Source organism: Dendrobium catenatum, unplaced genomic scaffold, assembly GCF_001605985.2.
Source record: "Dendrobium catenatum unplaced genomic scaffold, ASM160598v2 fragScaff_scaffold_1136, whole genome shotgun sequence".
NCBI classification, from domain to species: domain Eukaryota; kingdom Viridiplantae; phylum Streptophyta; class Magnoliopsida; order Asparagales; family Orchidaceae; genus Dendrobium; species Dendrobium catenatum.
In genome coordinates, this window is record NW_021319598.1 from 1,209,766 (window position 1) to 1,223,190 (window position 13,425).

Below are 13,425 nucleotides of genomic sequence, written 5' to 3' on the forward strand. Positions count from 1 at the left end.
TCTCCCCCGGTGTGTGTGCATGATTGCTCAGACTTACCTGCAATTTATGGCCAGACTCAAGAAAATAAAAAATAAAATAAATAACAAAATATATTGTCCGACTCATACTCCTAATCCAACTAGACTTGAGTCTTCTCGTTGTCATGAGTGGCTTGTGATCTTCCAGAAATGTTAGTACTCACGGACAATAACAAACATTAAATGATATTCAATAAAAAGTAGTTTAGGCACCATTATTTGGCATCATCAAAATCTCAACCTCGGGGTCATGGGTCGCAACACTTATTAGGTGACTTATCTATATATTGTCCAAATTGTGCTCCAGTTATATTATGAACTAATCCTCAAGATCAAGTCATATATTTTCTTCCTCAGCTATATTAGCACTTGTCGATGGGCATTGAGAATCAAAATATGTTTCATACTCACAATGAGAAGCCTAATACTAATATTTTTGCATGAAGCCTCGATGCTAGATTAATAGTTACATCATCTACGCTCTGTTGTAGCTGATATTTATGTTTAGAACATGTGCAATAAAACTTTCCATCTGAGATGAAGATGGGCAGTTAAGAAGCTCTCATAATGAAAAATTTTACCCCTTTAATGAACTCATCCATTAATGTCTTTCATCATTACGCCAATTGATTATACATCCAACTTCTTTGAGTTATAATATCCATAATATAACCAACATATAATATGAATATATTAGATAATGTTTTAAAATTATTGAAGGAAAATAGATGAATTTTTAATTTCATATAAGTCCCCTATCAATGAAAAATCTAACAACCTCTACTTAGGGAAAATACAAAGAGTTTTAGAGTGATCTTAAGGCCATCATTTATGTGGCCAAACCATCCAAAGCGACTATATAATCTTATCTTCCACTGGAGCTACTCCAACATTCTTATATATATGTTATTTTTGTGTCCTATCTATAAGGGTGAATCCACTACTCATCCACTTAAGCATCCTCATCTCTGTAACACAGCTTAAAATTATGCTTAGTTTGAGGGGCACTTTTATATCACATAATAACGCCCAATGCATTCACATACTTCTCCAATTGCATAGATCAAAGATATTAAAAATATGTACTTTATTAATGACTTCATCGTCCAAAGTCACAATCCCTAAACTAGATCTATTACTACTAAAAAATACACTCCAAATATTAAGTTTTATATATACTTATGCGGAATCTTTAGACTTAAAGGTTAGCCTACATTATATTGTAATTCGTAGAGAGAGAAATTTCTTTTTTTTTAATTTCCATCTCCCGCATTTTTTGCTTTCCACCAATGATGGTGGAGGACCGTCGGCCTCCACCCTCCGACACCACTGATGGTCGTCGGACATCATCCAGCACTATCCGTATTCTTCCATGTCCAAATAATAGGTTGTCTCGCCCTATTTTTGGCGATGCAAGGTTGGTGTTTGATCCCGAGTCTAAACCAAGGTACAAAAAGCCTAGAGCCTTGGTAGTAAATGAAGGATGATATATTCAAAAGAAGAATCTATCATAGTACACAAGAAAAGGGAAAAAAGGTTTTCAATGAAGTCTCGGATGAAGCTATCAATCTATCTGTTTTACAAAAAGGGATGAAAAATTGTCTTTGTTCTTCCACTGATGATTCTGATGTTATTGTTTATAAATCTAATATGATATCAAGAAAGGAATTAATGTTGGCTGCTACTAGTGATGGTAGTTCTTCCCCTGTTTCTGTAACTGTAAATGGTGAGAAGATCCTAGTAATTGGGAATTCAGAAGAAGTGTAATTGGTTGCTAATGAATCGGGCAAGGTATGGGAATGCATTTCAGTAGAATTAGGCAACTGCTGTAAGGATCTTACAGTAGAAGGTCCTATTCAATCTAGTAAGGTGACCACCAATGCATGGAATAAGAAATCTAATTTCAAAGTGATTGATTTTGATTATGGAGAATGCTCTAATGAAGAAGGTGTTGTTATGCTTAACAAGGAGAAAGAGTTAGAAAATTCTAACAATTTGAAGAAATCTCTGGTAGTGAAGGTTTTCGGAGAATTTCTGCCTTACCATGTAATTGGGATGGAGCTAAGGAGACAATGAATTCAATTTGGCAAGTTTCACATTACTCTACTTGGAGGAGGGTGGGTCTTATGTGCTTTTGAAGACCCAAAGGTGCTTGAATCAGTTCTCTCTAGTGGACCTTGGTATGTGAATGGGCATATCATTGGTCTAGACAAGAGGTCTCCAGCATTTTAGCAAACTTCTCTTAAAGGTTTAATGTCTCTTTTGTGGATAAGGATGCCAAACCTCCCCTTGCAATGTTGGGATGAAGTAAATGAATGTAGAATCACTTCAATGGTTGGAACTCCATATCTAATTGATGAAAAAATGTTTCAATGCGGAAGAAGGGAGTTTGCCAGGATTTGTGTCAAGATCAAGCTTGAGAACATGTTGTCTGTGGGAGCATGGGTGGAAGGACCTTCTGGTAAATTCTATCAGAAATTTGAGTATGAGTGGATTTCAGATTTTAGTTTCAAATGTGGCAAAATTGGGCATGTGAAGAGTAGTTGTGCTGTGGCTATAGCAGGAAATAAGTCGGATGATATTCAGTCAAAATTATCTAAAGAAGGATAGGCTGCATCAGAAAAACCTATTTCAAATGCAAGGTCTACAAATGAAGAATAAATATGATTGATAAAGAGACTTATGGTCCCTAGATTCATGTAGATTATGGGGAAAAAAAAGGTCGGAAATCTGAAATTCAAAAACACCTGGGTTAGACCAGGTTGGAAGGATGCAAACAGGTCTCTGGGATCAAAAGAAAAGGAAAATGTTGATACTAAGCAAAACATGAAGGAATCAGTTGATGGTTTGGGAAATCAGAACGAAGATATAAGGAAGAAATCCAGCACTCGGGTAGAAGGTCTTAAATAACATTCAAATTCTATTCCTCCTCAGAATAGGATGTATGTTGATCCTGTGGAAGAAGGAGTTGCTGCTATCAGCTCTACATGTAATCTCAACCTTGCCAATCAATTTGATGTGTTAAATCAAAATTCTGAAGATATGGATCACCTGAACAATAAGGATATGGAGATGCCTAATGTTCCAGTTATTATAAATTAAGATGTAGTCATTGATAAGGGGGATGATAGTGAGACTATAGCACAGTGGAACAATCAAGCGGAGAATTCAACTATTGCATGAAAGAAAGGTTTGAAGCAACTAAAAGGTTTGGGGACAATTAAATCAGACTCAAGGAATAGAAGAGGGGAAGGTGATCTAAAGGACAATCTGGGGAAATCTTCCCCTACTATTCAATGAAGTCATCCATAGGTTTCTGTAATTCTAGGGGAGCAAAAAAAAAAGAAGAAAAGATTCCCTATATTTGAAAGAGTTTACTAAGGAGTATGGATTATTCTTTCTTGGGTTAATTGAAACTAAGATGGCTTCAATAGACAGAAGAGATGTAAATCTGTTGATAGGAATGAAATGGGACTTCTTTCATGTCCTAGCAGATGGATTATCCAGAGGGATCATGGTGTTATGGAAGAAAAATATGGCTTCATTCAAAGTACAAGAATCTTCTTCTCAATTTGTGGTTGGGGAGTTGGAGGTAGTCAATAAAGGGAAGTGGAAGATTGGAACAATATATGTAAGTAGGGACACTTATAGTAGAAGTTCTCTTTGGGGAAGGTTGGAGTATCATGTGTCTAAGGAAGTCCCTATGATAGTGGGTGGAAATTTTAATTATTTGCTATCAAGGGAGGAGAAGAAGGGAGGAAGGGACTTTGTTTATTCTCTTGGTAATAAGCAGATGAAGTCCTTTATCACATGTATTGATTTACATGAAGTGGAGAGCATTGGTCCTAAGTTCACATGGTGTAATAACAAAAAGGGAGCTGAAAGGATACTAGAGAAGTTGGATAGTTGCCTTCTCAATTCTGTGGCGATGAACCTATCCCAATGGATGGTGGTAAGGCATCTAGCAAGGATAGCATCAGATCATTATCCAATATTGTTGAACTTATTGGAGTTTAATAAGATAAGTAAGAAACAGATAAAGTTTGAAGAGGTGTGGGCTTCATGTCCAACCTCTGTAACCGTTGCTAAGAAGGCATGGTGGAGAAAAGTTTGTTGTAGTCTTCCTCATATTTTGAATCAAAAGATGAATAGAGCATTAAAAGCATTATTTAATTGGAGTAAAGCCAAGTATAAGGAGCTAAATCAGTTGAAAGATGAGTTAAAGAAACAAATCCTGGAATTGCAAACTAAAGATGCTGTAATCGGGTTTCTAAATGAAGAGGAAGCTTGGCTACTCAAGGTATAAATGGATAATCTGAATTCTACCTTAGCTCGTCTTTGTACATAGTGGAGGCAGCGAGCCAAAGTGAAATGGATAAAGGAAGGGGACTCAAACACTAGATTTTTTCATGCTTATGCCAGTGCAAGGAGGAATATAAATTTTATTCACAAAATCAAGGATGAAAATGGTTTGATCATGGAAGATCAGATTAAGGTGGAGAATGTTCTCAACAACTACTTCAATGAAAAGTGGAAAGAAAGGGAGTGTTCCTTATTGGGATGGCCCAAACAGTGGAAGACATTAAGCATAGAAGACTCCTTGGTGCTTAGCATAGAGTTTACAATTGAAGACATGGAAAAGGTGATCCAAGAGTTGGGTCCAAACAATGCACCGGGCAAAAATGGGATTTCTTATTCCTTCCTCAAGGCATAATTGTCTATAATCAAGGTAGATCTGTGGAATGCAGTGGATCACTTTTCCAAAACCAGGATGATGTGCAAGGAGTGGAGAGAAACCATTATAGTTCTTATTCCTAAGGTAAAAACCCCTTTATCTCATTCTAACTTTAGACCGATCAGTTTATGTAATTCATTCTATAAGATAGCTGCAAAAATGATCTTGAATAGACTATTGCTTGTTGTTTATAAATTGATTTTTGTAGAGCAAGTGGCATTCTTGAAAGTTAGATCACTATCGGATAATGTATTAATAGCCCGTGAAGTCTTCCACAAGGTTAGATACTCTAAATCTTCCAAAGGATTAGTCTCTTTTAAAATAGACATGGAGCAAGCCTTATATTCTATGGGTTGGCTTACTTTAAACAAAGCTTTGGAGTATTTGTCTTTCCAACCTTTTCTTCTAATCTAGTAATGGATTGTATTTATAGTCATTATTTTTCATTATCTATCAATGGGAACTTATCAAATTGGATTGAAGCAAAGAGTGGGTTTCGTCAAGGATGTCCATTATCTCCATTCTTGTTCATTTTATGTGCTTAATTACGTTCCAATGCATTCTATCAAAAAAAAGATTTGATTGGCATTCAAATTTATTCTAATGGGCCTTTGATTTCCCATTTACTTTATGCCGACCATATCATCATTTTCTCGAAATCTAGTATGAAGATGGTTAAGGAAGTTAAAAACAAAATCATGGACTTTTTTAAATGGACAGGCCAAAGTGTGAATTCAAAAAAATCAGGAGTTCTTTTTTGAAGAGCTGTCAAGAGGAGGAAAAGGATAGCTAAATTCATGAACTTAAAGGAAATAAAAGAATTCTCATACTTGGGCATTAAAATGTCCTTGAGAAGACTTATCAAAGCTTATTTACAATTCCTCTTGGATAAAGTTTTGAGCATGTTAAATGTATAGGGATGGAATTTTATATCCTTAGCCAGGAGATTAACTTTGGTTAAATCAGTGTTTCTATCATTTCCACTTTCCATTCATCCCTTTCTTTGGTCCCAAGAAGTATTTTGAATGAGACTGACAAGTTATGTAGGAGCTTTATATGGAGCAAGAGTGATGGAAGGAATGGGATTCACTATATAAGCCGGGATTCACTTTGCAAACCGAAGTATCATGGTGGACATGGGTTAGTTCCCTGTTCGAAGAAAGATGGACCATTGAGAGCTAAATTGGCTTGGAAATATATTCAAGATAAAGAAACATTTTCGCATAAGATCCTATTCCCTAAATATGGTACCTGTATGGATAGCAATTCTTCGAGTAAATCATGTTCAGTTGCTTGGAATCTTATAAGAAGTGGAGAGAAGTTCCTTAAACCAATTGTCAAATGGAAAATTGCATATGGGAATTCTGTGAATATATTTAAAGACAAGTGGTTACTCGATAAAAGTTTAGACAAATGGCCGACATTTGTGAAAATAATGGTGTGATGTGAATGCACGGTGGATAGCTGGATAAGCAATGGGAACTGGGATGTGATGAAAATTGAGGAATTATGTGGTCCAAAACTTGTAAAAATAATTACAGGCATTCAAATTTACTGTAAAGATGAAGAAGATAAGCTATAATTAATTCATATGATTCCAGGTAAATCAATTGCTGCAATGGCTACTTTGTATTCGTTAGATCATCCTTCAGAACCAAAGGAGTGGGATTGGTTGAAAAAAATTAATCCAAGTTCTAAAGTGGAGAACTTCTGGTAGAGATTTCTTGACAAAGCAATTCCAATGAATCACTATCTTCACGATAGAAGATTGCAAAGGATGGAGAGCTACCCATGGGGGTGTGAGGAGGTTGAAGACATTGAGCATTTAGTCACTAAATGCAGGAAATTAAGAGAAGCTATTCAACTTTTAAGCAATTGGGGTGTTCAAATTCCTACTTTCAATTCTTTTGAAACTTGTTGCATATGGCTTCACAGCAAAAATCTATGGTTGATTGGCCTCTTTTGTAACTTGGTATATTTACTATGGAGTGCTAGGAATGAACTAGTTCATGATGACAACCGATCTAGCTCTTGGGTGATAACAGCCAATGTAGTGAGTTATATAGCAATATCTCAGCAGGCAAATGGTATGAGCTCGGGCATACAGGATGTCAACCAACCAGTTAGGCTGATTGATGATATTTGGCATCCCCCTCCACCCGATTAGTTGAAGGTAAACTTTGATGCTTCACTTTGTTCTTCGTATAAGGCTGCTATTGGTGGAGTATTTCGAGACCATAAAGGAAGATTTTTGATGGCATTTGGTAAAAAGCTTCATCATTGGGATCTTTCTTGGAACTTCAAGCTATTCTTTCTTTCAAAGAAGTGACTAGAGAATGGATGTATGCTTACAAAGAAATAATCATAGAAGGTGATAATCAGAACGTCATCAATTTTATTCAAGGAATCATGAGAAAAGGTAGTAATGAATTGGGAGATTTATCTTTTATTAAAGATTTTGAATATGTCATTTTCAATTGTGTTAAAAGGGAGTGCAATAAGTTAGCGGATCTATGTGCTAACTATGCAATATTTAGTTCATTCATTTGGGATGATTTGGAGTTGAATAAGATTCCTCCCACTTTTATTAAAGTGTTAAAAGAGGAATCGAATACCATTAGGTTGTAATCATTTTGTTTTTTAATCAAAGATTTTATGCTTTTTCTAAAAAAAAAAAACTCTCTTTATAAGAAATTAGATAATTAAAGGAGAAAAAAAATTGGAGAGGGTATATATACTATCCAAATCATATCTAAATAACTTTTAATCCTATAATTTCTCGTTTTTGTAGAAATGAAATATTGTTTACTTACTTTACATATCCTGTTTGAATAATTCCATAGTTTTTGGCTAATGATATAAATCTAATTTTAGTACTACAATAGACTCTAGTGATTTGAATGAGAAATGTATATTTTCAATATCTTTTGAACTTAATTTAATGCATATAGTATCCATGTGTATAGTTAAAACAAGTGTGATATAGAATCTTGGTAAAGCAATATTGGAATAAATAAAAGTATTAGAATGAAGTATTTGCATGCCTAGAAATAGGATATTTAACCTTCTAGATTCTATAGATATACATTAATTATAGAAATTCCATAAACCTCCCTTTAGATCCTTACAAGGTTAGTAAAGATTTTGGTATGCATCTCTGATCCACATTAATAAAAGAGGGCCTTATTAGAAAAATTTTGGTAACTTGCTTTCATTAGTCTAAAATATTTTATTATCTATTATCTTATCTTTTTCCTTGTGATCCTCTATAGTGACAATATCTCAACCCTTATCTTTATTTAGTAGAATAAACATTATAGTTGAAGTAGATAGTACTAGTTCACTTGCATTTTAGCATGACACTTCCTCTTAGGATTTCAATAACTTTATTACTTGATAGATACTTATGCTTGTTTATTTATTGGATAGTACATATCAAAGGAAACTTAAGTATAATTTATCCCTTAGCATAAACTTAGTTTAAGCATTGAATGCAACCCATGCAAACCCTAGCATCAACTTCTTTTTATTGCACTATTGTTAGGAAAATAACATGCATATTACAAGTTAAGCTATATTATTAAACTAGTTACATATTTAATCCTTGTATTTTATTTCTTTTCTTTAATTTAAAAAGAAGGAAAAAGAATCTTATGTCCATTGTTGAGTCTTTTCAGAATATATAATTTTTATTTTATTATTGCATGTGTAGTAGATCTAGTAAGGAGCTTGTGTTATTTGACGTAGAAATTGAGAGGACCCATACAAAAACTAAAAAAATCTAAAAATAATGATGTTTTAGGTATGATTTAACCAAATTGATATAGGATCATCCTAGACCTATTAGGGAGTATGTTAATCATGTAGTAGATATAATTCACGAAGGTATTAATAAACATATTATCCATGCTAACTACTTTGACTTGAAACTCACCATAATTCAGATGATTCAAAATTATCAATTTAGGGGAACTCCTGTTGAGGATCTCAACTTATACTAAGCTAGCTTCTTAAAAATCTAGACAACATTCATGTGTAATGGTGCCAATGATGGTTAAGTTACGTATCTCTAGGCTCAATAACAACTGGGAATCAGTTGGTAGATAAATTCATAGCTAAGTATTTCCCACCTTACAAAATTTTCATGCTTAGGAATGATATCACATCCTTTTTCCAGATTTCAAGGTGTCTGAATAAAAATATTCACCCCTCTAATGAACTCATCCGTTAATGTCTTTCATCCTTGTGCCAATCGATTATACATCCAACTTCGTTGAGTTTTGATATCCATAATATGACCAACATATATATAATTTATATATATTAGATAATGTTGTAACATTTTTTGGAACTAATATATCAACATCCGTCTGAGATCTCAGGATGGACATCTCTCTAATCAATAAGCATAATTAGATATTATAATTTTATATGCATATCACTAGTTAGTTCCCACAGATTATGCATATCATGCTTTGTTGCTCATTGTTTTGCGGGGTAAACGTCATAGATGAAAGACATGAAACAACAAAAACAATATCAAGACTTTGTCCCACTACGTGGGGTCAGCTACATGAATCCTTTTTCTCCATTGTGTCCAGTTAAAAGTCAAATTCTCATCTAAATCAAATAAAGAAAGATATTTTCTAATATTTTCTAACCAAGTATTTTTATGTCTACCTCTACCTTTCTTAACATAAGCCAAATCTAATACCTCAACTTTCCTAACCGGGTCGTCAGAAGGGCTCCGTTTAATGTGACCAAATCATCTAAGGCGACTCTCTCTAATCTTATCTTCCACTACAGCTAGTCCAGCATTTTCATGTATATGATCATAACTTTTATAACAAATGCGCAAGAAAGAAAGTTACCTGCACAGCAAGCAAACTCCCCTTAAAATATCATAATAACCATTCCAATAAGGGAAGTCAAAGAAGTTACATGCACATAGCAAATGAGCGATAATATGAAAGTTAGGTCATCGAAGTAGTGAAATTAAATAGTGCGAAAGAGAGAAAGTAACCTGAACACGGTCGAAGGAGCGAGGATTGGAGCGTTCGATTGAAGGAGCAAGGTTCGGTTGAAGGAGTGAAGGATCGGAGAGAAGGAGCGAAGGAGCAAAGTAGAACAACGAATTGAAGGCACGTAACTAAGGAGTGAAGTCGAACACCATCGGAGGTGTCGAACACAAGGAGTGAAGTCGAACGCAAGGAGCGAAGTCGAACGTAACCAAGGAGCGAAGTTGAACAGCTACAGTAGTCAAATGTAAGGAGTGAAGTTAAACACCGACCAAGGAGCGAAGTCGAACACCGTCGAAAAAGTCGAACCATGACGAAGCAGCAAACAGTGGCCAAGGGGTCAGAGCAAAGTTTAACACCTGCGTCATCAGAGCGAAGTAAAAATTGTAGTTGTCGAAGTGAAGTCGAACAGCGGCGAAGGCGCTGGAGTGAAAACACAAAAATGAGAAATGAGAAGGAAGCCCTAGGGCTCGCCCGATATATGATTTTTACTGGCGGACTTCCGGCGGAGTACTCGATGATATTTTTACTGCCATTTGATCCGTCGGGTGTATTTCATCGTGTTTAAGTTGCATCAATGCAATAACGTTGGTCCGCCCACCGGTAATTACCGGAGGATCCTGCGCCGGTTACTCTATAAAGCAGGTACATGACCCGTTAATTATTCGTCGGTAACTTTGCGGTGGTTAGGCCGTCGGACAGTCTGCCATAAACCTTCCGCCGCACAAGTTTTGCTGGTAACAGCGTCACCATTTTTGTCGATCATAATTATGCAGGAAAATCTGACGGTAATCAAACATTTTCCTGTGGTGCTTCCCCTACTCCCTAAGCCTCCTTGTGCTCTGGGTGGAGGTGAGTGATGTGAAGGATGTGTAAGGAGCTATTGGTGTAGAAGGAAGGTTGGTAGTTTCGTGGGGTAGGATATTAAAGATTGTAGTTTATTTTATAACATATGCGATGATGTATCGTAGGGCCAGATTTGGTATCCTTTTTTGTCTAGATCCCTAATACTAGTCAAGTGTTCGATGTAACAAAAAAGAATATTGGTAGCATTGAAATCCCTAAGAGCCATGATATAATAGGTGTTGAGGGAGAGTAGAGGAGTGATGTGCATACGGTCACCAACCTTTGGAATTATAGAGATTTGAAGGACATTTTGAATGGTCCTAGCAACTTCTATTTAAGGAATTGGAGGCACCGTCATGGATAGTGGCATTAGAATGTCGTATGTATTGATTGACAATGCTCTAGTTGAAGTCAGGATCGAAATCTATGTTGTGAAGTTTGTCGCCAGCGGTGAAAAGTTGAAGAAGTTCATGAAAGTCATGATAGTTGATTTTGACATGTCTATTGTTTACATAAGATTAGAGTGCGATGTAGATTAGAGTGTAATGTATGTAGAGTTATTGCGAAGATTGGAAAAGAATTCATAAAGAAGTTTAGAGTGGAATAGAAAAGCTAGGGTCAGAATGAAGGTCAGGGTAGTATGAGATAATAAATCTAATACTGGATAAATAACAGTGTAGGGATTAACAATCTTGGAGGATGTAATACCTACCATTTTGAAGTTGAGATAGGCAACCTGATATGCTGCCTCAGTGAATCAATGATTGGTCGTTGCCCTCAAGGACCTTCAAATAAGAATTCTAGAATGCTTTCCACCATCCATTAAAAGTATGAGGGAGAGGAAGTAAGGATCGAAGGAGTTTGTTGTGAGAAAAATGGTTAAAAAACTGATGTTTATAAAGAGTCAGCTAAATCGTCCAGGACAATCATGGAATCGTCTAGGATGATCAAGAGCAATAATGATGTCCAAAGATGATTGGTCAAAAAGGTGGTCATATCATCTAGGATGATCGGACATCTTCTAGGAAGATTAGACACAGGTGATCATCCTTTGGAGTCAACTAGTACGACCTTTAACTATATGGATTATCCAGGAAGAATAGGTGAATCATCTAGGACGATTGGCAATAATGAATAATACCAACCAAATTTAAAATGTACAACCATTTTTTTAATGTCCAGGACTAACATGTGGATCATCTTGGACAATCACCATTATATGAGATAGAATTTGATTAGATTATCCAGGATGATATGGATCATCTAGGATGATCTCAAATAATAGAGTAAGATTAGCCGTCAGATGGATAATGAGCAGTGTATTGATGTTATCCAGGATGATAGGAAAATCATCTATGACGATGTGAACAAAAAATTAAAAATCTAAAGATGGATAAAGATGATCAGAAGAGGTCAAAAAAAAAAATAAAGCATAAAAAATGAGAAAAAAACACAACAAAAAGATAATAAAAATTACAAAAAGATTTTAAAAATAGTTATTTTAATAATGCTAGATAATGATAATTTTTTCCTTGTGAATGGATTAAAAATTAGTAAAAAAAATGAATTAACATCGCCAAATTACAAACAATTATAGAACATTTGATCATATTAACCCCAGCTTGGACTTCTTACAAAGCAAATCATCAAAGTGATCGTTTCAAAACATCATTGAAAAAAATATCTAATAGAATACTATAGCAAAGTAATTGGCCATGATCATGAGTTTCAAAAATTAAGTCTTTGAAAATATCAAGTGACACATGAATTCTTCTAAGATTTAAAGGTTTGAAAGAGAAGGAAGCTTGATTTCTTGTGGGCTCATTTTGTGCATATTATCAATTGGTTGTTGTACTTTGTGTATCTTTTGATTTTTGATACACTTTGTGTATCTTTCAATTATTTGGTGATAAATGATCATCTTTTTAGTTTTTCTAATTGGGATCATTTTATGCCTCTTATCATTTTTGTAAAATAGCTCCCTTTCAAAACCTTTAAGTACTCTAAGTTGTGAGAATATCTTCCTAATAATAGAGAATTAAACTCACTCTCTAATATAAGGAGGACTAAACCACAAAGCAAAATCATATTCATATGATAAATGAAACAACATGATCAAGAAAGCTTGAAAGTGATTTAATGACTTTGAACAATATTTATAAGAGATAGATCAATGTAAGAAGATAAAAAAGATCTCAATTTTAAAGTCCAATTGTTAATTGTAAATATTCTCTACCTTTCTATGGGAGCAAAAAGAGAGTCACTTAGTGTTAAGTGCAGTACCTAGAGCAGAGGACTCTAGGTAGTCAACATAGGTCAAGGTTAACCGATCCACCATAAAAATCTTTGATGCATTTTTTCCTTTATGCACTTTATTTATTTTGCATTAAATTTCTGTTTCATAAATCAAGATATCATCATACTTAAATCAAATTTTGTAATAAACTCATTTATTTTTGTAATTATTTGAAATTTAGTATTTTCAATTTCTAAAACTTTTAAAAAATAATATAGTCATTATTTTAGAGTTAAGAATTTTTTTTTAGATTTACCTTCACCCTCATTCTTGGTGAGCCTCAAGCTAATTATTTAAGGTTTAACAAAATTCACAAACTTTAATTTTATCCCATTTGGGTAAGCCATGGCTTGGTTTTTTTTAGGAGCTTGCTTTAGGGATAACTTGTGCTAGATTATGGTTATTTTGAGAAGAATTATTCTGAAAGGCTTAGAGGGAAATGGGCAGATGAGGTGGCTTGGTTATTTTAACTTATTTCCCCTCATTTTTTATTCTTTTGACTTGTTGACTAG

At 34.7% G+C, this 13,425-nt stretch overlaps 1 protein-coding gene across 1 annotated transcript; it reads left to right on the forward strand.

The window, feature by feature from the left end:
* Positions 1-3,439: 3,439 nt before the first annotated feature.
* On the forward strand, positions 3,440-4,732 carry LOC110104046. Its single transcript, XM_020832989.1, has 2 exons — positions 3,440-4,318; positions 4,367-4,732. Exons 1-2 carry the CDS (start codon positions 3,440-3,442, stop codon positions 4,730-4,732), a joined length of 1,245 nt encoding a protein of 414 aa, XP_020688648.1.
* The last annotated feature ends 8,693 nt before the right edge of the window (positions 4,733-13,425 follow it).

Bases quoted from the DNA above. Each gene is read 5' to 3' on its own strand.
- LOC110104046 (XM_020832989.1), top strand. From the start codon at position 3,440: ATGGCTTCAATAGACAGAAGAGATGTAAATCTGTTGATAGGAATGAAA. The intron at 4,319-4,366 runs GTATAAATGGAT...CTTTGTACATAG, and splicing joins AGGAAGCTTGGCTACTCAAG to TGGAGGCAGCGAGCCAAAGT.